The sequence below is a fragment of the Sturnus vulgaris genome, chromosome 30 (genome assembly GCF_052056855.1).
Source record: "Sturnus vulgaris isolate bStuVul1 chromosome 30, bStuVul1.hap1, whole genome shotgun sequence".
In the NCBI taxonomy this organism is placed as follows: Eukaryota; Metazoa; Chordata; class Aves; order Passeriformes; family Sturnidae; genus Sturnus; species Sturnus vulgaris.
In genome coordinates this window covers 3,587,070-3,611,899 of record NC_142272.1, presented here as the reverse complement: position 1 = coordinate 3,611,899, position 24,830 = coordinate 3,587,070, and the positions used below count along the sequence as shown (strand labels likewise).

The window sequence follows — 24,830 nt, the reverse complement described above, 5'->3', positions numbered from 1 at the left end:
TGCTGCCCTTGGCATTGCACATGCCCAGAGCCCAGTGGCCCGGGAAGAGCCCTGAGCAATGAGGGAGGGACAGGATCTGCCTTGCCAGGGGCTGGGGCTCAGCCCTTGGCCCTTTGCATTCCTGAAACACATCCAGGTTTGCTCAGCATCAGAGACACCTTTCCCTTGTCTGTCCCCACCTGTCATCAGTGCCTCCATTGTTCTGCTCTCATTGGAACTTGGGGACACTTTCTGAGTCGTGTCCCTCAGTGGAATCCATTAAAACTTCAGGAAACTGTGGAGTTTGAATATGATTTTGACTTCTGAGAAGTTTTCCTTCAGCTCCCTCTCAGGGAGTGATGTCAAGGGACTCAGCACTGTTGAAAAATCCCAGCTCTACAGAGATGGGGCAACTGAGAGGCTTTTAAAATATCTTTTTCAATTATCAGTCTCCTTGAAGGTTGAAACATAAGAGATGTAAATCTCAATGCCATTCTATTTGAAGCCAATTTATTTCCTGTTTACAATATTTTATAAATGGTTTTTAGCCTATTAGCTTTTGCCGCATAGTGGTGCAAGTAATTCTAACACCAATCATCTATTATTTTACAACACATGATCTTGCCAAAATGCACATTTAACAATTCTAATTCTCCAAAAGATCTGAGCTTTTTGCAAGGCCGTTGTTTGAAACTTGTTTCTAGTTCAATCTGTCTCTCAGCAATGTCTTCTCTATTCCAGGGCCATTCTGAGTCAGCACACCTTATCTCAGAGTTTGCATCCAGATGTACAAGACTGTGTGAGCTTTCAGTCAGGCTTTGAGAATCCTTTACAAATCCATTTCTCACAAATATCAACCACAGAATGCTGCAATCACCTCTGCTCTAAAGACAACAGTAATAAAAATACACCCCTGAAAATTGGAATGGATGTTTCTAAGAAGGTCGTTGTCATATTTCTCCATAACTGGAGTTGAAAAACTTCTGAATGTACTGGACCAGACCAGAGGAAAATCAAGGCAGAACCGTGATTTTCTAGGAAACCTCTGAAGAATTCAGTCAAAATCGAACTCCAAAATTTCTGATACTGTTCATGGGTCTCACTGAGGGACAAAACTGAGAAAGTGTCCCCAGGTTCCAGTGAGAGCAGGAAATTGGAGGCAGAGATGACAGGTGGTGTGGGAAATGCAGGCATGGAGAGCTCTCAGGGCCTTGTGCATACAGGCTCAGAGATTGAGATGGATCCAAGGTTTGACCTAAGACATTGGAGAAATCTTGGACAATCAGAACATTAAAGTAAAATAGATATAAAACAAGAATATAAGATTTTAGTTTATGTAGGAATATGTTTTAAGCAAACAGAAATATGCATTATGTAAGCAAAGCAGTATAAGTAAGATAGTAAAAGATTGGAAAGCTTAGCAATAGAACCTGCAATAAAGTTAATTAGAAGTTTAAGATAGATCAATGTAGGTTTGTGAAGTGTTATAGGATTGGTTGAAAAATGACACATTACTGCAAAGCCATGAGAAGGAAAGCAATCAATGATTGGTGTAAAAGGATGCTGGCAAACTTCACAGAAGCATTTGATTGGCTCAAAAACGAACATAAGGCATTGTAACTAAGAATGAGGAGGCTTCTGATAGTTTGGTGTTGGATGTAGCAGCTTTAATGTCTGACCCTTCTATGAGACTGACACCATGAGGCCATAAACCATCTTTGACAACGTCTCTCAGTTGCCCCATCTCTTGTAATATCAATCTCCCAATGCACATTTTCTTGACATCAGACATGACTAATGAAATCAATAGGGACTTATGGACACCAGGTCTATCCCATTAAAAGTCAGTAGGGATTTAGGAACACCTGGTTTATCCATTAATGTCAGTGGGGATTTTTCTGAAATTTCTTCCTAAAATGGGGAAATTTGGGTCAACTTGGGGATAATCTTGGGCTGAATTCTGGGAATTTCCACTCAAGGATTGCAGTGCTGATGCTGTGGTAGTCCTGGATGAATTCCTGGAGGCCTATCCCAAATCCCTGATCCCTCACCTGTGGTCCATGTTGGAGCTGTGCTTCCAGGTAGGCCCACAAATGTCCATTTTCAGCCTGAAATCTGGGAATTTTGAACTCAAAATTGTGATTTTTAGCACCAAAAATGTTGGACATCAGCTCTGCCCACTGAAGTCAAAGGGGATTGAAGGACACCAGGTCTACGCTTCTGAAGTCAATAGGGATTTAGGGACACCAGGTCTACCCATTGATAGGGCTTGATTGGGAAGAGTTACTGTTTAAACTGGGAGCACTGGGAAGGGTTAAGGGGGGGGACACTGGCATGACTGGGAGCACTTTGCAAAATTGGGACCACTGGGAGGAATTTGTAGAGATAAATGGAGATAAACAGGACCCCAGAGGAAACTCTTTGAAATCAATAGGAATTTAGGGACAGCAGGTCTACCCTTTAAAGGCAATGGTGTTTAGGGGTACCAGGTCTATCCAGTCAAAGCAATGAGGATGTTTGAGACACTAGTTTTGGGAGGTCCCAGGAGTTTTTGTTGATCCAGGTGTCCAAGGGGTACCCAGGTATACCCAGGTGATTTCTGGGGATACCCAGGTGATTTTTGGGGATATCAAGGTGTACCCAGGTGATTTTTGAGTAAGATCCAGGTGATTTTGGGCAGTATCCAGGTGTACCCCGATAATTTTCAGGGATATCCAGGTAATTTTTGGGGCACCCAAGTGCCCTGACTCAACCTGACAGGCCAGGAGAAGATGATGGCCACCGTCCTCCCAGTTGACATGGACACAGATGACTCTTGGCAGTTGTGGGGCTATCAGGGGGCACCCCAACATTCAGGGGTACCCCAAAACTCCAGGTGAGGACATCAGGGGTGGGAGGGAGTTCTGAATTACAACGGGAGAAGATGCAGTGCAGGTACAGCCAGGTGCTTTGGTGCATGGGGATGGTGAAGATGGTATTCTGCAGCAGCTCCAGCTCTGGGGTGGGCAAAGGAGGCACCCCAAAATCTCAGGGGGGCAGCAGGGGAAACCCCAATATCTCAGTGGGGACACCCAGTTATACAGGAGTTCAGGTCTGCCCATTGAAGTCAATGGGGATTTAGGAACACCAGGTCTACCCATTCAACACAACAGAACACACCAAGTGGCACTTTAGGTGAGGGAGGGGCTGGAAAATTTTGGGGATCTCGTAAAATTGTGGGAGATTTTTTGAGGAATCCCTCACCTTCCTTCAGCCTTCCAGGGGGCAGTGCCCTTGCTGTAGTTCCTGGTGGGCATCAGCAGCCCCAGGCAGTGTTGCCAGGCCAAGAAGTTGGAGAAGCTGCGGCTCAGCAAGGCCCTGGTGAAGGCCAGCTCGGCTTTGAGGACCTGCCTGGCTGTAAGTGCCTAGCAGTGTTCCCAGGTGTGGACTGGGAAGGCACCAGTATAAACCAGTAAGCATGTGGAGCCACTCCCGAGCTCCTGAGGCCTGTGGCAGCAGCTCCCAGTATAAACCAGTAAGGTCTCATGCACCCAAAACCATTCCCAGTGTAGTCTAGGGGCTCCTAGTGTGGTCTTGGGGATCCCAGTTTTATACTGGGAAGGAACCAGTATAAACCAGTAAACACTGGGAGTCCTGAGCCCATGGCAGCAGCTCCCACTATAAACCAGTAAGCTCAGACCAACCTGAACTCACTCCCAGTAGGTCCCAAGCCCCATCCCAGTATAAATCAGTAAGGCCAGCATCCCCAGAAGTTGCTCCCAGTGGAGTGCCAAGCATCCCCAAGCTCCCTCCCAGTATAACCCAGTACACCTTAGGTAGCCCAGTAAAATCCAGAATATCCCTCTATAACCCAGTATAAACCTCTACAATCCAGTTACCCCCAGGACCACATCCCAATATAAACCAGTGTAACCCAGTATGACCCAGTATAACCCAACATAAACAAGTCACCCCTAGTGCCACATCCCAGAATAACCCAGTACAAATCAGTAACCCCCCAGCAGCCAATCCCAGTATAAACCAGTATAAACCAGTACAACCAGTACACACAGTGCTAGGTCCACCCAGACACTCACACACCCTCTCTCAGTATAACCCAGTACAACCCAGTGACTCCAGTCCCGTCCCAGCACCCGCTGGACCCCATCCCAGCACAAACCAGTACAAACCAGTACAACCCACTCACAGTTGCAGGGGTCGGCCACCAGGAGGTGCTCACACAGTGCCAGGTCCTCCCGGCCAGCAGGGGGCGCTGCAGTGTCCAGTGTGACCCTACAGAACCAAGGAAACCCCTGTGACACTGCGGGGCCCCACGGAACCAAGAGTCCATTGTGAGACACCTGGGCCACGTGGAGCCAAGGAACCATTGTGACACTGGGGAAACTCATGGCACCAAGGGGCCACTGTGACATTGTGGGGCCTCATGGAACCTGTGAGCCATTGTGACACTGCATGGCGTTGTGGAACCAAGGAGACCAAAGGTCTCAAACATTCCTTGCAGGGTTTGGAGTTGGGAAAGGGGAACCTCCATGGTGGCAGCTTGGGCTGGCACACACTAATAGAAGGTGTCTGTTTTCAATGAGGAAATTCAGGAATTTTAGACTGTTTCAAAATTAAAAAAAAAAAAATTGAGGGGAGGGGGAAACTCCTTTTGGCCTGAGTGCAGCCAATTCTCCAAGCAAAGCAGGTCCCAGGTGAGTGAGGACAGACAGAATGGGGTTGGGCAATGTGGAGCAAGGTTGCCCACACTGAGTCAGACCTCAAGACACAGCTTCTGTGAGCAGGCCAGACCTCCTGAAGAGAAACCCTGCATCAATATCAATCACAGAATGCTGCAATCACCTCTGCTCTAAAGAGAATAGCAATGAAATACACTCTTCAGAATAGGAATGGATATTTCTAAGAATCTCTTGGAAATATTTCTCCATAATTGGATTTGAAAATCTTCCTAATGAATGGCACCAGACCAGAGGGAAATCAAGGCAGAGCCATGATTTGTCAGGACTTCCTTGATACCAATCAGCCCCGTGGTGCATTTGGTTCTGGGGCTTTGAACCTCAGGGCCTGAGAGGAGATGGCACAAACCTTTCCAGGACTTCAATCAGAAGACAAACACAAAGTGTCTCACAGCATTAATGGGTCCCACTGAGGTCCATCCCCAACACAGGCTCCTCATGGACACCTTGGGGGAGAGAACTGGAGGCCAGGATTGCCCAAAAATCTCTCAGAAACTCAGAGAAGAAAGGAAAAGGAAAGTACCTTAAAAAGCTGAACTACCTTGAAGCATTATGAGCTCCACTGAGTGTTGTTAATGATAAAGGCTCTCAAGAGACTAATTAAAGCAGATAATTGAAGGCCATGATTACAGAAAGCTCTCAGAGACTCCAAGGCAAAAGCAAGACCCAAAGTGCTCTGAAAAACCTGCAGTCCCTGGGAGCATGAAGGAGCCCCCCAGGGCCATTCCTGACCAAGGCTCCCCAGGGACTCATCCCAGCAGATCCCTGAGGCCACTGGGATGTGGGGGGATGCTGAGGGCAGGACAAGGGGTGCCAGTGGCCAGCCTTGCTGGGGCTGTGCCAGGAGGCTCCAGTGGCTCAGGACAAGGTGTCTCCTCCCAGCCCTTGGTGGCACAGACCCTGCTGTGCCCCAGGGCACCAAGACTTGGCTTCTCTTTGTCCCCACCTGTTATCTCTGCCTCCAATTTCCTGCTCTAACTGGAACCTGGGGACACTTTCTCTGTTGGGTCCCTCAGTGGGACCCATTAAAACTTCAGGAAACTTTGGAGTTTAATTCAGACTTGGAGTTCTTGAGTAGTTTCTTCATCTCCCTCTCAGGGACTGATGTTCAGGGCCTCAGCACAAACCGCAAGAGTGTCATTAAAGTCCTTTTGCTGTGTCTGTGCTAATGAGCTGGGCCAGGCTCCTGGCACAGACGGTGATCCTAGCAACCAAGAAGAGCTTCAAAAACACATTTCTCTTCAGGAGCAGCTCTTCTCCCAGCCCAGCAGGACTGGGGCACTGCCTGCAGCCACCCCGAGCACAGCACAGAGGCACAGAGAGCTTCAATCAGTCAGGGCTGGGAAGATGCTCAGAAGGGACTGGGGCAGAATCACTCCCAGCCCTTGACACAGGAAGCCTCTGGCTGCAGGACAATGCAGCTGCAGCTCCTGCACTGATCTCCTAAAACTGCAACATCCCAATGCCTACAGAATCTGTGAGTACATTCTCTGATGATCTCTTGTGTAGAGCAGCCAGGGGTGCCCAGGGCTGTCGTGCAGAACAGGGTCCTGTAGCCCAGGGCGCTGTGCTGGGGCAGGGACTCTGCTGCCTGCCAGGGACAGCTCTCAGCCAGCCCTGGGAGCTGCTCCCAACACTGGGGGACAAGGTCTGGGTGGAAGGAGACAGCTTGTAAGGCTTGGAAGTGTTCTCACTGTGTGGTGAGGATGCTGCATTGTTCAGGGCTGCATCCTAGCATAACATTGAACTGCAGAATATTTCTATGTAGATTACACAGGGAGCACAATGAGGCAGGGGCTGCATAAAGAGGAAAATCCTGATTTTATAATCTACTGCTCTGCGTTGCATAGCTAGGGAAATTGCATATATATATTTATCTCTCAGTTCAGGTTGGGAAAAATATAAATTTTTTTTCTCGGATCTCAATAAAGCAGGCAGTGACAGGAATCAGCACAGGGTCCCTCACAGGCAGCATCAGTATCACTTTTCCGGCCTCCTCAGAGTTGCTGTGATGTAGCCATCGGAGCCAGCAAAGTCAGAGCTGGCCCTGGGCAGTGCCCTGTGCTGGGAGGGGTCTGCAGGGCAGAGCTGAGCCCCCAGGGTTGGGCTGGGCTCTGGCAGCACTGGCAGGGCCCAGCCCTGGGCACAGGGAAACAGCTGCTGGCAGGGACAGCTCCAGGCAGCAGAGCCCTGGGCAGGCAGTGGGGGGAAAGTGCCACCAAGCTGGGCTGGGATATTTAAAATCCTCTCCAAACTGAACTATTCCATTATTACTTTTTTTATAGATCCCCATGCCAAGACAAAGCAAATGTCCAACAGCAGCTCCATCAGCCACTTCCTCCTGCTGCCATTGGCAGACACGCGGCAGCTGCAGCTCCTGCACTTCTGCCTCTTCCTGGCCATCTCCCTGGCTGCCCTCCTGGCCAACGGCCTCATCATCAGCGCCGTAGCCTGCGGCCACCACCTGCACACCCCCATGTTCTTCTTCCTGCTCAACCTGGCCCTCACTGACCTGGGCTCCATCTGCACCACTGTCCCCAAAGCCATGCACAATTCCCTCTGGGACACCAGACACATCTCCTATACTGGATGTGCTGCACAAGTGTTTCTGCTTGTATTCTTCCTTGGATCAGAGCTTGCCCTCCTGACCATCATGTGCTACGACCGCTACGTGTCCATCTGCAAACCCCTGCACTATGGGACCCTCCTGGGCAGCAGAGCTTGTGCCCACATGGCAGCAGCTGCCTGGGCCAGTGGCTTTTTCACTACTCTGCTGCACACGGCCAATACATTTTCCCTGCCCCTGTGCCAGGGCAATGCCCTCAGCCAGTTCTTCTGTGAAATCCCCCCAATTCTCAAGCTCTCCTGCTCACACTATAGCCGTAGGGAGTTTGGGCTTCTTTCTGTTAGTACCTGCTTAGCATTAGGGTGTTTTGTGTTCATTGTTTTCTCCTATGTGCAGATCTTCAGGGCTGTGCTGAGGATCCCCTCTGAGCAGGGAAGGCACAAAGCCTTTTCCACCTGCCTCCCTCACCTGGCTGTGGTCTTCCTGTTTGTGAGCACTGCCACATTTATCTATCTAAAACCCCCCTCCATCTCCTTCACATCCCTGGATCTGGCCCTGTCATTTCTGTACTCAGTGGTGCCTCCAGCCCTGAACCCTCTCATCTACAGCCTGAGGAACCAGGAGCTCAAGGCTGCAATGTGGAGACTGATGACTGGATGGTTTCAGGAACATTAAACTGCTGGCCGTTTTCTGCAATCACTTGTAATAAAAGTCCTATTTGATTGTTCTTGCTGGTTTGGTTGTTGGTTTGTTCTTTCTTTTCCTATGTTTGAGTTTCTCACTATATACCACAAAGAAATGACATTGCTTGTGCCATATTTCATTTTAAGATTTTCCACCTTTACGGTGATCCAGAGACTGTGTCAATGAGGAGTTGTGTCCTCTACGGCATTAAATGAACTAAAGAATCTTAGAGGAAAGTTTTCTCCAGAGATGCCCCTTCTGTTCCCTTCTCTGGAGCTGCAGCAGCAATGTCTGTCTGCAGAGCTGGGGCAGATCAGTGCTGGCACAGCAGCTGTGCCCAGCAGCAGCAGCAGCACTTGGTGTTGCCAGTGCTGCTCCTGTGCCACTGCCCCGCTGCCCTCCTGGCCCTCATGTTGCTGCAGGGCCTGAGTGCTCTCGGGGCCGGGCACAGCCCTGGGGGTGGCAGTGCCGGGGCTGCAGCAGGGACAGGCCATGGGCACTGCTGGGGCAGCGCTGACGCCTCAGGCCAGGGCCTGGGGGCTCCAGGCTCCTTGGCCAGGCTCTCTCCACAACACTTGGCCAGCCCAATGCTGAGCACAGAAAAGCCCCAGGAGCAGCCCCAGGCTGGCCATGGGCAGGCTGGGGGCAAACAGCATGGCTGGTGCTCTGCAAGCTCCCTGCAATGGGGACACCCTGGCAAGGAGCAGCAGAGCAGGGGCTGATCCATCCCCACTGTGCTGGACACCCCAGGGCAGTGTCCCAGAGCATCCTCATGCACCTGCCAACAACATCCCCCCTCTGCAGCCCTGGCCTCTCCCCCAGCTCACACAGGAGCCGCATCCTTGCAGGCACACACACGGCAGCACTGGCTCAGGAGCCCCTGTTTGCATTGCACACAGCAGGCTCAGCACCCCCATGGTGCTGCTGTGGGGACATGGAGCTGAGTGAGCACAAATGCCATCAGCCCCTGGGGCCAGCAAGGGCTGAGGGCCGACAGGGAAAGCACTCAGCTTTGTCGTGGCGTCTGAAATCAGCCAGAGAGTTTGCTCCCATCAGCTGTGAGTTTCCTGTCCCACTGCAGACATTGCTGCTCACAGCCAGGGCTGCCCATCCTTGCCCATCCTTGCCCATCCTTGTTCCTTCCTCTGTAAACAGCCCATCCTTGTTTGCCCTTTCCTCTCTGGCCCCACTCCCCATTTCAGTTCCTGAGCTAGCATCATGAGAACATCTCCTAAGGAGCAGAATCATCCTCCAAGTGCTTCGGGAATTGTTTGCAGTGTCCTGCAGTACCTCGTGCTGCTCCCTTGCCAGAGACACCACAGGCCAGGGGGCACATCTGGGCTGCTGTGTCTGGGTGTGGGGCTCCCTGTTGTGGGCAATGAGGAGGGGCTGGAGAGGCTCTGCAGGACTGACAGGATGGGCTTTGGGGCTGTGTGGAGAAGCTGAGGGACCTGGGCTGCTGGAGCTTGTGAAGAGGAGGCCCAGGGCTCATCCTGCAACTGCTCCAGGGGTGGTTTCAGAGAATCACAGAATCAGCCAGGCTGGAAAAGAGTTTGTAAATCGTCGAGTCCAACCTGTGCTCTGACACCACCTTGTTCCCCCTGAACCTCCTGTTCTCCAGGATAAACATCCCCAGCTCCCTCAATCACTCGTCACATGACTTGTGCTCAAGACCCCTCACCAGCCTTGTTGCCCTTCTCTGGACACGCTCCAACCCCTCCATGTCCTTCCTAAATTGGGTGCCCAGAACTGGACACAGCACTCGAGGTGCTGCCCAACCAGTGCTGAGCACAGGGGAAGAATCACTGCCCTTCTCCTGCTGGCCACACCATTCCTGATTCAGGCCAGGAGCCATTGGCCTTCTTGGCCACCTGGCACACTGATGGCCCATGTCCAACCTGCTGTCCATCAGTGCCCCCAGGTTCCTTTCTTCCTGGCTGCTGTCCAGTCACTCTGTCCCCAGCCTGTAGCACTGCAGGGATGGTTGTGGCTAATGTTCAGGGTCCGGCTCTTGGACTGGTTAAACTCAACCTTATTGGATTTGGGCCCTGGATCCAGCCTGTCCAGATCCCTGTGCAGATACCTCCTACCCTCCAGCAGATCAACACTCCCCCGCCAACTTGGTTTCACCACTGTTCCATGAGTCCCTAGAGTATCACAATGGTCTCCATGATTCCATGAGTCCTCCCAGTGACACAATATCCCTTTGGTCCCATGGAACATCTTGGTTTCGCAACGTCTCTTGGATCCTTGGGCCCCTCAGTGCCACAGTGGCACCTTGGTTATACAAGGTCCAGCAGTGTCACAGTGGTCTCTGAGGTTCCATGAGGCCCCAAAGAGTGACACTGACCCCTTGGTTCCATGGGGCCCTGCAGTGTCACCATGGCCCCATTGTTACCCGAGGTTCCACTGTGTCACAACGGACTCCTTGTTTGCACAGTGTCACAATGGAGCCTTGGTGACACAAGATCCTGCAGTGTCACAATGGATTCTTGGTGCCCTGACACCCTGCAGTGTCAGTGTCACAGTGGTGTCTGAGTACATGAGGCCCTGCAGTATCACAGCGGGCCCTTAGTTCCAGGGGTCACCTAGATGTCAAAATTGTTCCCTTAGTTCCATGAGTCCCTGCAGTGTAACAATGGCCCCTTGGTTCAACAAAGCCCACTGTGTCCCTGTGGCGTCCGTGGTTCCACAATGACCCAAAGTCATCAATGGACCTTGGTTCCATTTAGCCCCACAGTGTCACAATGGCCCCTTGCTTGCCTGGGTCTCTGTAGTGTCACATTCATCACAGAATCACAGAATTAACTAGGCTGGAAAAGACCTTTGAGTTCATCAAGTCCAACCTGTGACCCAACACCACCTTGTCACCCAGACCAGGGCACTCAGTGCCATATCCAGACCTTCTTAAATGCTTCCAGGGACAGTGACTCACCCACCTCCCTGGGCAGCCCATTGCAATGCCCAATCACCTATTTTTGTGAAGACTATTTCCTAAGCTGCCACCTAAATATCCCTTGCCACAGCTTAAGGCTGCGTCCTCTTGTTCTGTCACTTTTCCCTGGGCAAAGAGCCCACCTGGCTGCACCCTCCTTTCAGGGAGTTTTAGAGAGTGATGAGGTCTCCCCTGATCCTCCTCTTCTCCAGGATAAACATCCCCAGCTCCCTCAGCCACTCCTCACAGGACTTCTGTTCCACACTCCTCACCAGCCTTGTTGCCCTTCTCTGGACACGCTCCAGCCCCTCCATGTCCTTCTTAAATTGGGGGGCCCAGAACTGGACACAGCACTCGAGGTGCTGCCCAACCAGTGCTGAGCACAGGGGAAGAATCACTGCCCTGCTCCTGCTGGCCACACCATTCCTGATCCTGGCCAGGAGCCATTGGCCTTCTTGGCCACCTGGGCACACTGCTGGCTCATGTCCAGCCTGTTGTCCATCAGTGCCCCCAGGTTCCTTTCTTCCTGGCTGCTGTCCAGTCACTCTGTCCCCAGCCTGGAGCACTGCAGGGGTTGTTGTGGCCAAAGTTCAGGACCCAGCACTTGGTCTTGTTAAACCTCACCTTGTTGGATTTGGGCCCAAGATCTAGTTTGTCCAGGTCCCTGTGCAGAGCCCTCCTACCCTCCAGCACACCCACACTCACACCCAGCTTGGTGCCATCTGCACATTTGCTGATGCTGCACTCAATTCCCCCATCCAGATCATCAATGCAGATATTGAAATCCACGCTGGCTGCCTCTGATCCCTCAGCCATCCTGGAGGTGCCCTGTGATGGCACTCAAGATGATCTGTTCCATCACCTCACCAGGCACCCAGGTCAGGCTGACAGGCCTGCAGTTCCCCACATCCTCCTTCCAGCCCTTCTTGGGGATGGACTCACATTGGCACCTCCAGTCCTCTGGCACCTCCCTGCTGAGCCAGCACTGATGAGAAATGATGGAGAGCAGCTTGGGGAGCTCATCCAGCAGCTCCCTCATCCCCCTAGGATGGATGCCATCTGTTCCCAGAGACACCTGGGAGCATCTGAGTGGCTCAGCAGGTCCCCAGCTGCTTCCTCCTGGATTACAGGGGGTCTGTTCTGCTCACTGTCCCCATGTCTGGGGACAACCTGTCCTATTGTTGAAAACTGAGGCAATGAAGGGGTTGAGTACCTCAGCCTTTTCCTCATCTTTAGTTACTATATTCCCCACTGCATCAAATAAAGAGGTGAGGTTCTCCTTATCCAACAGTTTTCAATTAATCTATTTGTAGAAATACTTTCTATTATTTTTTCACAGAAGTGGCCAGGTTAAGTCCTAATTTAGCTTTCACCTCTAATTTCCTTTCTGCATGACCTGACTACATCCTTAAACATTTCCTGAACTGTCTGACTTTCTGTCTAATGGTGATGCAGCCCCTTTACTTTCTCTGTGTTCCTACAAAAGCTCCATGGGCAGCCAGGTCACTCATTTTCCTCACTGGCTCATCTTTTTGCACACAAGGACAGGCTGCTCCTTCCCCCTTAAGATTACGTTCTTGAGGTGTGTCCATCCTTCCTGGAATCTGTTGTTTTTAAGGGCTATTTATCTTAAAAAAAAAAAATCAGTATCTGATTCAGTTATTCTGAAATCTGCATCCTGAATAGGCCAAAGGCTTCTCTCTCTAAATCCAGTGTAGAAATTTTGTTGCTGCCCCTCCTTTCACAGATTTTTTTTTAAAAAACTGCATTATTTCATGGTCACTGTACCCCAGGCAGCCTCTGAGCCCCACATCTCCCACCAGCCCTTCTCTGTGAACAGCAGGAGACAGAGCTTTCCTTGCGAATGAGAAGAGAAGGAATTTTGGATTTAATCAAGGGCATCTTATTTTTATTTTTCAGTTCAGCCGACTGAAGCATTGCTTATGTGATCTTGATGCTGAATGTCTCCTTAGGAGGTCTGGGCATGCAGAAAAATGAGCCCCTTTCAGGCCAACCCTGTTTGGATAACCTGCTCCTCACCCCCAGGCTCACCATGTCTGATATTGCCTATGTGGGAATGACATCCTAAAACATAAAAAAACCCTGAAAATATATTATTCATATTGTAATTTAATTAAATGATAAAAATATATTAAGCTTTTACTTTTATAATACTGTTATTCTTTTTTTATAGTTATTTTTTTATATTTATATTGAAAAATCTATACATTTTTAGCAACCAGAAAAATTTATGGTCATTGGTTCTAAGTAACACAATTCACTTCATTAATTAATTGACCACTATTGGCCATTGATTTCTTCCTGTTTATGATCATTAGTCCTATTTTAATCCCTTTCTCTTCTTTTTAAACATTTTCACAGACAGGATAAAACGGGGCCACTTTGGGGTCCATGAAGACATTTCTGGGGTATATTTTAGGACGTTTTGGGTCTGTGGGAGGGAATTTAGAGAGAACTTGAGAGTCTGGAGGACACTTCAGGGAGCCGGGTGGTCACTTAAGGATTCTGAAGGACACTTCGGGGTCGGGGTGAGCTCTTGGGGGTCCAGGGTGGGCACTTGGGGGTGAGGGAGGGGAATCTGGGGCCATTCGGGGTCCAAGCGGGCACCTGGGGGGCTCTGATGGGGCTCTCCAGGGTGCGGGGAATGATGGGAGTTGTAGGCACAGGTATAATACGGTTCAATGGGGCCACGGAGCATCATGGGAGTTGTAGGAGCAGCTACAATGTCTCTCGGTGGGGCGTGGTGCATGACGGGAGATGAAGTCATGGCTTCAATAGCACTCTATGGGAACCACGGAGCATGATGGGAGCTGTAGTCCCGGAAGTGGCTCGGCCAGGGCGTTTGGGGGTCCGGGAAGGCACCTGGGGGACACTTTTGTGTCCGAGCCGAGACTTGAGGTGCTCAGGACGGAGCGTGAACGGTTCGGGAGCACTTGGGGGGAGCTTGGGGAGCTCTAACCGGGCTCTTTAGGGCTCAGGGCACGGCAGGAGTTTTAGGTACAGAACTGTGTTATGAGGGACTCTGAGGCTGTGGGGGATTACAGGAGATGAATTCCCAGAAGTGACTGTAACGGGAATCTGTGGGGTTGGGAGCATTCAGGGGATCTGGGGACACTTTTAGGGGGTCCCGAATGGGTGCTGAGGAGGCACTTCTGAATCCTGGAGGGTCTGGGGGACACTTAAGGGACATGTGGGGGATGGACACCGGGGTTCTGTGGGGCGCGGGGCATGAGAGGCGTTGTAGTCCCGGCTCCAGTCGGGCTCTGTCAATCCCAGGATGTCCCAGGTTGTGTCCCTGTATTTTCAAGTGCAGCCCACAGTCCATCCCAGTCCACCCAGATTCCCCTCAGCACTTCCCATCTTCCCAGGTTGTCCCAGTGCTCCCCAGTGTTCCCAAGGAAACTTGAACTTCTCCCGGTTGCTGTGGCAGCCAAAGCCAGCAGTGGGGTCAGTGCAGTGTCCATGGCCACAGCCCCTGGCAGTGGCCCAGGGCAGGTTGGGATGATGATCCACCCTCACAGCTGGCCCAGGGCAGCTCTGCAGTGGTTTTGGTGGAACCTTGGGCTGGCACACACCTGAGGAGTGTGTCTGCTTGCAGTGGGGAACATTACGAGTTTTAGATTGCTTCAAAAATTAAAAAAATTCGAAAGCCCCTCTTTGCCAGACTTCCTGAGGAGAGACCCCGGATCAACATCAATGACAGAATGCTGCAATCACCTCTGCTCTAAAGAGAACAGTAATAAAATACACCCTTTATAATAGGTATGGATATTTCTTAGAAGCTCTTTGAAATATTTCTCCATATCTGGAGTTGAAAACCTTCCTAATGAACTGCACCAGACCAGAGGGAAATCAAGGCAGAGCCACGGTTTGTCAGGACTTGCTTGATCCCAATGAGCCCCATGGTGCATTTGGTGCTGCCAAGGAGCTCCAAATAATATTTTGGAAATATTGGCTCATTCTCTGCAGTGCTGCTTTTGCCAGGAGCCCAGCCCAGCTCAGCAGCACAGACACAGCACAAGGACTTTAATGACCCTCTCGGGGTTGGGGCTGAGTCCCTGAACATCAGTCCCTGAGAGGGAGCAGAAAAAACCTCTCAAGAATTCCAAGTCAGATTCAAACTGCAAAGTTTCTTTTACTTTTAGTGACTCCCACTGATAAATGTGAAGGAGGTTTCCCATGGATTGAATTAGAGCAGGAAAAGAAAACTCTCAAGAATTGAAAGTCCAAAGTTTCCTGAAGTTCTAATGGGATCCACTGAGAGACATGACTGAGAAAGTGTTCCCTGGTGCATGTTTGTTGATTTTACATTATATTTTCAAAATGTGTGTTTATTGTTTATATTATATATTTTTCAAGTGTGGCCTTATTGATTTTATGTTGTAATTTTTGGTGGGGACTTTTTGTTTTTCCAAATGAAGCAGAGAGACAGGACTTCTGAGTTCCTTTAGAAAGTGTGATTTATTTTGTTTAATTTTCTATCCAGGTAGAAAGGGCAAGTTTGTCTTAGAAGTGGTTGCAGCATGGCTTAGAAGTCACAAGACTTATGGTTACAAGGTCTTTTAAGGATTTATTAACCAATAAGTCACTGTCAACGGAGATATTTCTGTATCTAATTTAATACTAAGATATTTTGTTTCACTGACTCATTCCACAGAGTGAACTTAGCCAATTATATCCTCACACACAAACTTACATTGCTGCACTCTACAACTTCTTGTTCCCTTTGTAAGTACATTAATTTCTTCTAGATCTTAAATTCAAAAGCTAAACCTATCTCTACTTGTGTTTAGTTTTAAACTTTGGCTTACAGGCATTGCATTTTGAATTCTAACACAGCAATGAATTGACTTTACTCTGGATGTTGCCTGCAGCTTCCATCAGCTCCAGCTGAGCTTTGCCTTTCCTAAACACATGAACACACGCTCAGGGCAGATTTCTGAATTCCTCCTCTGTATCTTCTCCTCACTTCCACCTCCTGGTCGTTGTGCTGTGGCTCATGCCTGTCATTTGTCCCTGAGGCAGCACAGCCCCCCTGGCCAGCACAGGCCCCACATCCCCTCATCAGACACGGCACAGCACAGGGAGTTTTTTGAGTGGGCAAATGTTCCCCACCAGAGTGTCCACTCCACACCTCAGTGTCCAGTCCCAGCACCCACATCCCGTGCCAGGGATCACAGAGAGCCCTGCTCTGGGCTCTGCCAAGGGCTGGGTGAGGAGGGAGCCCGGGCAGGGCTGATGCTGCCCCTAGAGCAGTGCTGAAATGGGCAGGAGGAAGGAGATAAGCACAGAACAAATAGACCAAGAAACTGGGGTGAGTGCCCAGGTCTGGAAGAGGCTGATGGAAGAGGCTGGAGGGATGCTCAAAACCCTGGGGCACCTTCTCAGACTGGCCATGCCACCAAAGCCACAGACCAAGCTCCTCAGTGCTGCACATGCCTGTGTGAGATCCCTGCCAGGGGACTGGCACAGCAGCACACACCTGCTGGAACGGGTCCTGGCCCTGCAGAGTCACACAGCTCAGCTGACAGGAGTGGGCACTCGCCTTAATTCTTTGGGGCCTCAGATTGTCACAATGTTCTCCTTGTTTCTGCAGTGTCACAACGGCCACTTGCTGCCAAGGGGCCCTGCAGGGTCACAATGGCCCTTTGGTTCCCAATGGTGTCACAATGGTCTCCATGATTCCATGGGGCCTTGCAATGCCACAATGGTCTCCATGGATCCACGGTGCCCTGCAGGATCCCAACGGCCCTTTGGCTGCACCAGGCCCTGTAATGCAACAATGGCCTCTTGGTTCCACAAAGCCCTGCTGCTTCACACCGGCCCCTTGGCACCATGCAGCCCTGCAGTGCCACAGTGATGTCCTTGGTTCCATGAGATCCCACAATGTTAAAATGGTCCCTGGCTTCCATACAGCCCAGCAGTGCCACAACAATGTCCGTGGTTCCACAGGGTTGCCACAGTGTCACAATGGCTCTTTCATTTCAGAAGGCCCCACAGTGTCACAATGGTCCCTTGGATCCATGGTGTCCCCACAGTGTCACAATGGTCTCCATGGTTCCATGGGCCCCCACAGTCTCACCATGGTCTCCACAGGAAGGAATCCATGAATCTCCCGTGTTTCATGGGCTCATGAACTGCAGCCACCAGAGGCCGAGGCCAGCCAGACTTGTCTGTCCTGGCAGCTTTTGTCTGGCAGAAACCCTTGTGGATAGGAATTCTGGAAGAAAAGCACCAATTTTTGCCATGGGTGCCTGTGCAGGAGGGATGGTTTTTCCATCGGAAGGAGAGCATGGAGCCCCAATGTTTGAAGACAGGGGAGACCCAGGCCTAAGGAAGCCAAGGGCAGCCAGAATATTGAAAATGGCAGCTTTTGTTTGGGAGCAATCACGGATATTGATAATTTTGTAGAGGGAAATCTCATTTTGGCAATGGGTTCCTGGATGAGAAGGACAGTTCTTTTCCATTTGAACGAAAAGCCCAGGGTTTCAGGGGCACATTAGAAGAGACCCTCAACATGCCAAGGGCAGTTAGATAAGTCAGGCCAAGCCAATCAGACTTGTTCCTTGTTCCCTTGTTTCCATGAGCCCTTGCAGTGTCACAGGGGTCTCCTTGGTGCCAGAGTGTCCCAATGGACCCTTGGTTCCATGGGAGCTCACAATGGCAGAAGGGTCTCCTTGGTTCCATGAGTCCCTGCAGAGCCCCTTGATTCAACGAGGCCTCAAAGTGTCATCATGGCCTCCAGGATTCCATAAAGTCCCACAATGTCACAATGGACCTTTGTTTCCATGGGGTCCTGCACTGTTCCGTGAATCCTCAGTTCCATGGGACCCTGTAGTGTCACAATGCACTGCTTGGTTCAATGGTGCCACACAGTGACACAATCACCCCTAGGCCCCACAAGACCCCATAGTGTCACAATGGTTCCTTGCTTCCATGAGGCCTTGTAGTGTCACAATGGACTCCTTGGTTCAACGGGGCTGCAAAGTGTCACAGTGGCCCCTTGGTTCAGTGAGTCCTGTGCTGCCTTAAGATTTTACCCTTAATATTTTTCAAATTCAGTACTGCATTAGTGCATAACTCTAAACTTCATACAAAATGTTAGTTAACTGTATTCACATTTTGGTCAAACAAAACAATTCATCTAGGCCTGAAACTCAAGGACACCCTACAGCCTCAGGCTCTGAAAAGTATAAACAAAAGTGAATTCAAGGGTGAGAAAACTGAGGTAATGTGGCTTCATTACTTGAAGTTGTTATTGGAGGATTAACCTCTGATACGCAAACAGACCAAAATTAAATCTTTCTGAAAAACTCATTATCACAGTCCATCTTGAGTGTAGCCCCTGGGAGGCTTTTGACTGCCCAAGGTGACTCTATTGAAGGCCTTTAATAAATACCCACTTTATTCTCTTTACCTTGTCTAGTTTCTGTTCTAGGTAGCCACTCCAAGGCATCACCTGTAGTGTCACAATAATCTCCATGATTCCATAAGGCCCTGCAGTGTCAAAACAGACCATTGATTCCATGAGACCCCACAGTGTCACAACAGACCATTGGTTTTACTGAGCCCCACAGTGTCACTATGGTCCCCTTGGCTCCACAAGGCTCTGAAGTGCCACAATGGCCCTTTGGTTTCACAAGGCCTCAAAGTGTCAAAATGGACTCCATGGTTTCATGAGGCCGTGCTGACAATGGACCTTTGTTTCCATGGTGCCCCATAGTGTCACAATGGTCTCCTTGGTTCTACAGTGTCAGAATGGACCCTTCATCCCATGCAGACCCACAGTGTTCACGTAGTGCCCTTGATTCCATGAGGCCCTGCCATGCTGTAATGGCCCCTTGGTTCCAGTGGGTCCCAAAGTGTCAGAATAGTCTCCATTGTTCCATGAGGCCCTGCAATGTCACTGTGGTCCCCTTGGTTCCACAGGGCCCCACAGTGTAACAATGGACTCGTGGTTCCATGAGGTTTCTCAGTCACAATGGTCTCCTTGGATCCACAGTGTCACAATGGCCCCTTGGCTCCATGTGGCCATGCTGTGTCACAATGGCTCATGGCTCCATGACGCCACACAGTTTAATGACAGACCCTTGGTTCCACAAGGCCTTGGAGTGTCACAATGAACCCACGGTTCCATGAGCTTCCATAGTCTCACCACGGTCTCCTGGGATCCAAACTGTCACAATGGACAACTGGTTCCATGGGACCCTTCTGTGTCACAGTAAACCTTTAGTGCCATGGGGTTCTGGAGTGTCACAATGGTTTCCCTTGTTCAACAAGGCCCTGGAGTGTCACAATGGCTGCTTGGTTCCATGAGCTTCCAAGGTGTCACCATGGTCTCCTTGTTTGTGCAGTGTCATAGTGGACCCTTGGCTCCATAAGGCTCTTAAATATCACAGGTCTCCTTGGTTCCATGTGGCTCTGCTGTGTCACCACAGCCCCTTGGTTCCAGGAGTTTCTGGGCTGTCAAAAATGGTTCCTTTGTTCCAATCAGGCACCGCTGTGTCACACTGCACCCTGGCTTCCATGAAGTTCTTCAGTGTCACAGTGGCCCCTTGGATCCATGCGGTCCCATAGTGTCACCATGGTCTCCTTGGACCTGCATTGTCATAAGGGACCATTGGTTCCATGTGGCCTGGCTGTGTCACAGTGATGTGGATTCCGTAATTGCCTTCAGCGTCACAATGGAGCCTTGTTTCTGTGAGGCTCTCAACTGTCACAACTGTCTCCTTGGTTCCATCAGCCCCCGCTGTGTCACAAGGGTCCCCTTGGTTCCATGAGCACACCAAAGCTTTGCATAAACATTGAGCAGCACCTGCTTAACACACCTGGGAACATCTGTCTGCATTCAAAAGAGAGGTCACAGCTGAGAAAGGCACCAGCAGCTTCCATCTGCAACAGAGATGCAGGGAAAGGACAAGGACAGAGAATTCAGCTGGAAGACTCCGAGAATTCTGCTTACAAAGATCATTGTTGCTCACACTGGCCCTTGTAGAAATGTGACATCATTCCAGGCAGCCTGGACTGAGCATGTGGTTCCTCAGTGGGGTTTGTTGTTCAGGAAACCTGCTCAGGCTTTTCCATTCTGTCCTCACAAACAGGAAAACTACTCCTGGGCCTGTGTGCAGGCAGAGCCCTGAGGAGAGCAGGTGGGACATGGTGCAATGGGCTGGGACACCCATCTGCAGAGCTCAGGGGACAAGGTTCTGCTGCAGGACACAGGGATGTCAGTCCCAGGTGGGCGATGTCAGACATGGTGAGGCTGGGGGTGAGGAGCAGGTTGTCCAAACAGGGTCAGCCTGCAAGGGACTCATTCTTCTGCATGCCCACACCTCCTAAGGAGACATTCAGCATCAAGATCATTTGGGAAATGCTTCTATCAGCTCTTCACTGAACTCCAATATAGAAATATGCTTGATTAAAACATAAAAGAAAAAGTCATGAGGTGCACTTTGAAATTTTCTTCCTTAACAGAACTCCAATATTTTTTCCAATGAGCTGCACAAGGCCTGGAGACTTGAAGACAATTAGAAGAAGACTAAGAGCCATTGAGGGCTTTCTGTATTTTAATGAACCCTGTAGTGAATTGGGGCTGAGTCCAGGATGCTCAGGCACTGAGAGAAGGTTGAAGAAGCTGCTCCAGGAGTCAGAAGCAAAACTCCAAGTCCCTTGGAGCATCACTGGCCCCACTGAGGGCAGGGACTGCCAAAGGCTCCCCAGGGAGTGGTGAGAGCAGATCCTTGGGGCCAGGATTGCAGGAGCCCGAGGCTGTGAGCAGGGAACTGCAATGCTGAGCAAGGCCTGGGCTGGGTGGAGGAAGCAGAAAGGCCAAGGCCTGAGCCCAGGCCTGGGCCAGCAGGGCCTGTCCCTCACGGGTGGCTCGGGGCTGTTCCTGGGGCAGTGGGATGGCAGGGGCAGCAAGGACAAATGTCATCAAGCTGTGTGACACTCCAGATGCTCATGGAACCAAGGGCCAGTGTGACACAGCAGGGCCTGATGGAAACAAGAGGCCATGCTGAGCCTGCAGGGCTGTAACACCCCAGAACACTGAAATGCTGGGGGTGACCAAAGGTTCCTTTACTCAAGTATGTTGCACAGGAGAATCCCAGCCAGATATTTTCTAGAGGTCAAAATGACATAAAATTTTACTGGCAAAGTATAGAAAATCAAGGAACTTTGGAAAAGAATTTAATAAAACATCCTAGTCAACATAAAACACTTATCATAGCAGGAACGTCATTAACTTTGCCCATTTAATCTATAAACCTCTAAACACTTAGATTGTTGAGGTGCCCAAAACTGTTCCGTATAAAGAGCATTAGAAGGAGAGGAAAGAGACACAGAAAAACAGAAGCTCTAGAAAGACACACACATGGCTCCCAGCTCCTAGGGTTCCAGTGTGGGTGAGACACAGACCCCAGGAGAAGGCAGGGTATGGACCATGGGCTGAGCACCTGCTCTGTGTTTTAAGCCCCTGGGCCTTCGTGGGCCTCCCCCAGGTGGGACTTGTGATTGCTGGGGCAATCAGAGCCTGGGTCAGCACCACCCCACTGTGTGACTGATTGACAGCTCATCCCCAGGTGTCTGGGACATTGATCTCATCCAGCCTCTGACAGTGACCATGGTGACACTGCAGAACCTCATGGAACCATGGGTCAGTTGTGACAATGCAGATCCAAGGACACCATGGAGACACTTTGGAACCTCATGCATTCATTCTGACACTTTTGTGCCTCATAGAGTCAAGAAGAGCTTTATGAAACTCAAGGGCCCCAAGGACCAAGGGTCCATGGTGACCTTGTGAAGCTCAAAGTGTCATGGAGGAGCCATTGTGACACAGTGAGAGCACGTGGAGCCGAGGGGCCATTGTGACACATCAGGGCATTGTGGAAGCATGAAGCCATTGTGACATTGCAGGACCTCATGGTGTCATTGGGCCATTGTGCCACTACAGAAGCAAGGGGAACATTGTGACCCTGCAGGGCCTCATGGAACCAAGGCATGTTAACTGGAAGGTGCCAGCACAGGCAGGTCAGGCTGCCCTTGGCCTCTTGGGGGCTGCCTCTCCCCTGCTTTGCAAACACTGGGGCTCCAGGCTTTTCTTCCAGGGGAAAAGAACTGTCCTTCTCAAGGTGTCTGTGGTCAAAATTGAGATTCCTCCTCCCACATTCCATATATCCAAGGATTGGTCCATGACAAAAACTGCCAGGACAAACAGGTCTGGCTGGCTTTGCCTCCCAGGAGCCACCTCTCATCTGCCTTTGAAACACTGGGGCTCTGTGCTTTCCTTCCAATGGAAAAGAACCATCCTTCTAATCTACACAGAAATGGCCAAAATTGGGATTCCACCTCTGAAATTCCCTATATCCAAGAGTTGCTTTCAGACAAAATCTGCCAGGACAGAGAGGTCTGGCTGGCCTTGGCCTCTGATGTCTGCCTTTCATCTGCCCCTGAAACACCGGTGTTCTGTGCCTTCCTTCCTATCGAAAAGAACCATCCATCTCCTCCATGTGTCCATGTCTGAAATTAGGATTCCACCTCTAAAATACTGTAGATCCAAGGGTTGCTCCCAGGCAAAATCTGCCAGTACTGTCAAGTCTGGCTGGCCTTGTGCTCTGGTGACTGCCCCTGCACCACTGGGGCTTGATTCTTTCCTTCTATGGAGATCACTGGAACACTGTGGGGACCTCATGATGAAACTGGAGGAAATTAAAATTAAAATTAAAGTATTAAGAGTAAAAATACAGGAGGATGCTTTAACTAGAAGGGGGGGTGACATGATTCTATGAATGCTTAATGTTCATTGTCTTTGCAAGAACAGGAGAACAGAGCAAGGCTACAAGATAAGATGGAACAAGAATGCATAAACAGGGTGGAAGAACGAGGCCTCTTCCATATAAGGGGGTTTCCTCAGACCCCTGAGCAAGTGAAAACTGGTATCAAGGTCTGGAAGGTGAGGAAAAGCTAATACACATGTGCAAAGAAGGCGAGGTGGAAAGTTCAACTGAGAAGAAGACTCTTTACTTCATCCCAAGGACCCCCACATGACCACCAGAGTGACCAACATGGAGCAGTGCACAGTCACAAAGAGGTATGGAATTAATTTTAATACCAAGAGGGGACAGACAGGTTTAGGAAATGAATATGTATTAGGTGCATTGTACAATTCTAACTTGTAGAGAATAGAAAGAGAGGCACGGGTCACCAAAGGTGTGCATGTTTTTGGAGGAGCTATCCCCCATGCACCTCAGCGCTGAATAAATTATTCATACCTACTTTGCAACTTTTACGAGTTATGGAGTTGTTCTGTGCTTCATAATTGGTGAGCCAGCCAGGAGATCTGTCTGGCTGAGGGAGCAGCACCAGGGCAGACACCCTGAAGGGTGCCCCGGGATTTTTTCCTGGAGGGATCCTGAATCTTGGCTCGCTTGCCTTGGGGACATCGAACGACCTGCTGGCAGTGTGGATGAAGCAGTATATAATAAATATCTATAACAGGACTGCTGGTGAGTCGTACAGAGACGTCTGACACTCAGCACAGTCTCAGTGGGCTTGCAAGCTGCTGGCCAAGGGAGCCAGAGACAGAGGGAGAGGGGTCGATCCCCAGCTGATAACGCCACTGATGGAGGGGTCTCACTGAGCTGATAGAGCAGCCCGCTAGCGATGATGGGGTGGGTTGAATGAACCCTTGATTTTGCTGCTGTTTTATGTGACTGCCAGGTCTGGACACGTTGAGTCGTTGAGTGTGTCAGTGAGTGAATGAGCGAGTGTGGAGCTCTATGTGCCTTTCCAGCCTCGGGCGACTGAGGCGGCCGGAGAAAAGCAAAGGAGCGGGGTCAGTGTGGGGCCAGTGCAAGTGAGAAGGGAGGAGTGTTGTGCTTGAACACAGAGTGGTTAGTGTTTGTTTTAATAGTAGATCGACAAATTGAAGGAGTATCCCCACAGCAGTGGTTTGGACTTGATCCCTGGGAATTTATTGATCCAATAAGTCATTGGATAGAAAGAGGGAATGAATTGGTCTGACTAGGAGGGAGATAAGAAACCTCTGCAGGGAGATTGGTAACCTTGGACTGGGAACAACCTGAAGTAGGGATTCTGAGTATTCCAGAGGGGGTGAACAGGATAATTTGTCTTTGTGGGAGATTTAGAGCTGTCAGAGGATCAAGGCATCTCGCATGGAGGTTATTACAGTGTAGAGATTGTGAAAGACGTTGGTATTGTTGCTCTAATAACCAGCAGGGTGTATGCCCCAAGTGTGAATTGCAAAACTATCCTAACCAAGTCAGTGTTGAACCTAAAATTCTGAAGCTAGTGTGTAGAAAGTCACATTGGGTGCCTGCAAATTGGGGTTGTGTGTGGGAAGAAAACTGGGAAAGAACAGTGAAATTGTGTGAGGAAAAGTTTGGGTGGAAACAAGACAAGACAAGAAGAAGAGAATGAGAACTGGACAAAGTAAAAAGATCCCTAAAGCCAGTCCAATAAGCTGTGTTATTGCACATTGGAAAAACGTTGCTGCACAAGGAGGCACAGAAACCAAGAGAGATCTTATTAGATTCTGCAAGGACTGGTGGCCTTTATATAAATTGGACAATGGAGCGAAATGACCACCCGGTGGAACTTTGGAATTTAGCACCCTATTACAGCTCATGCTATTTCTTGGGAGGGAAGGGAAGTGGACAGATGTATCATATGCAGAAATGTTTTTCTCACTTAGAAATCACCTCGAATGGCAGAGGGACTGTGGGCTCAGGGCTCCATCTGACCCTCTGGTATTGGCCTTAGAGAAGGAGAATAACACTAGGAGAGGAAAGCTCAAGCAGTGTTGTTCAGTGTGTAGTATAGGGCAAAGATGCACAAAATCTGATAAGGTTTACCAGCCTGTGGCCCAGGAACAAGATCTGGCAGACGA

The 24,830-nt window shown here is 50.1% G+C and overlaps 1 protein-coding gene across 1 annotated transcript; it reads left to right on the top strand.

Annotated features, from left to right (window-relative positions):
* Positions 1-6,042: 6,042 nt before the first annotated feature.
* On the top strand, positions 6,043-7,956 carry LOC148220855 (olfactory receptor 14J1-like). Its single transcript, XM_088180891.1, has 2 exons — positions 6,043-6,192; positions 7,001-7,956. The coding sequence occupies exon 2, from the start codon at positions 7,024-7,026 to the stop codon at positions 7,954-7,956; it is 933 nt and encodes a 310-aa protein (XP_088037017.1). The 5' UTR covers positions 6,043-6,192; positions 7,001-7,023.
* The last annotated feature ends 16,874 nt before the right edge of the window (positions 7,957-24,830 follow it).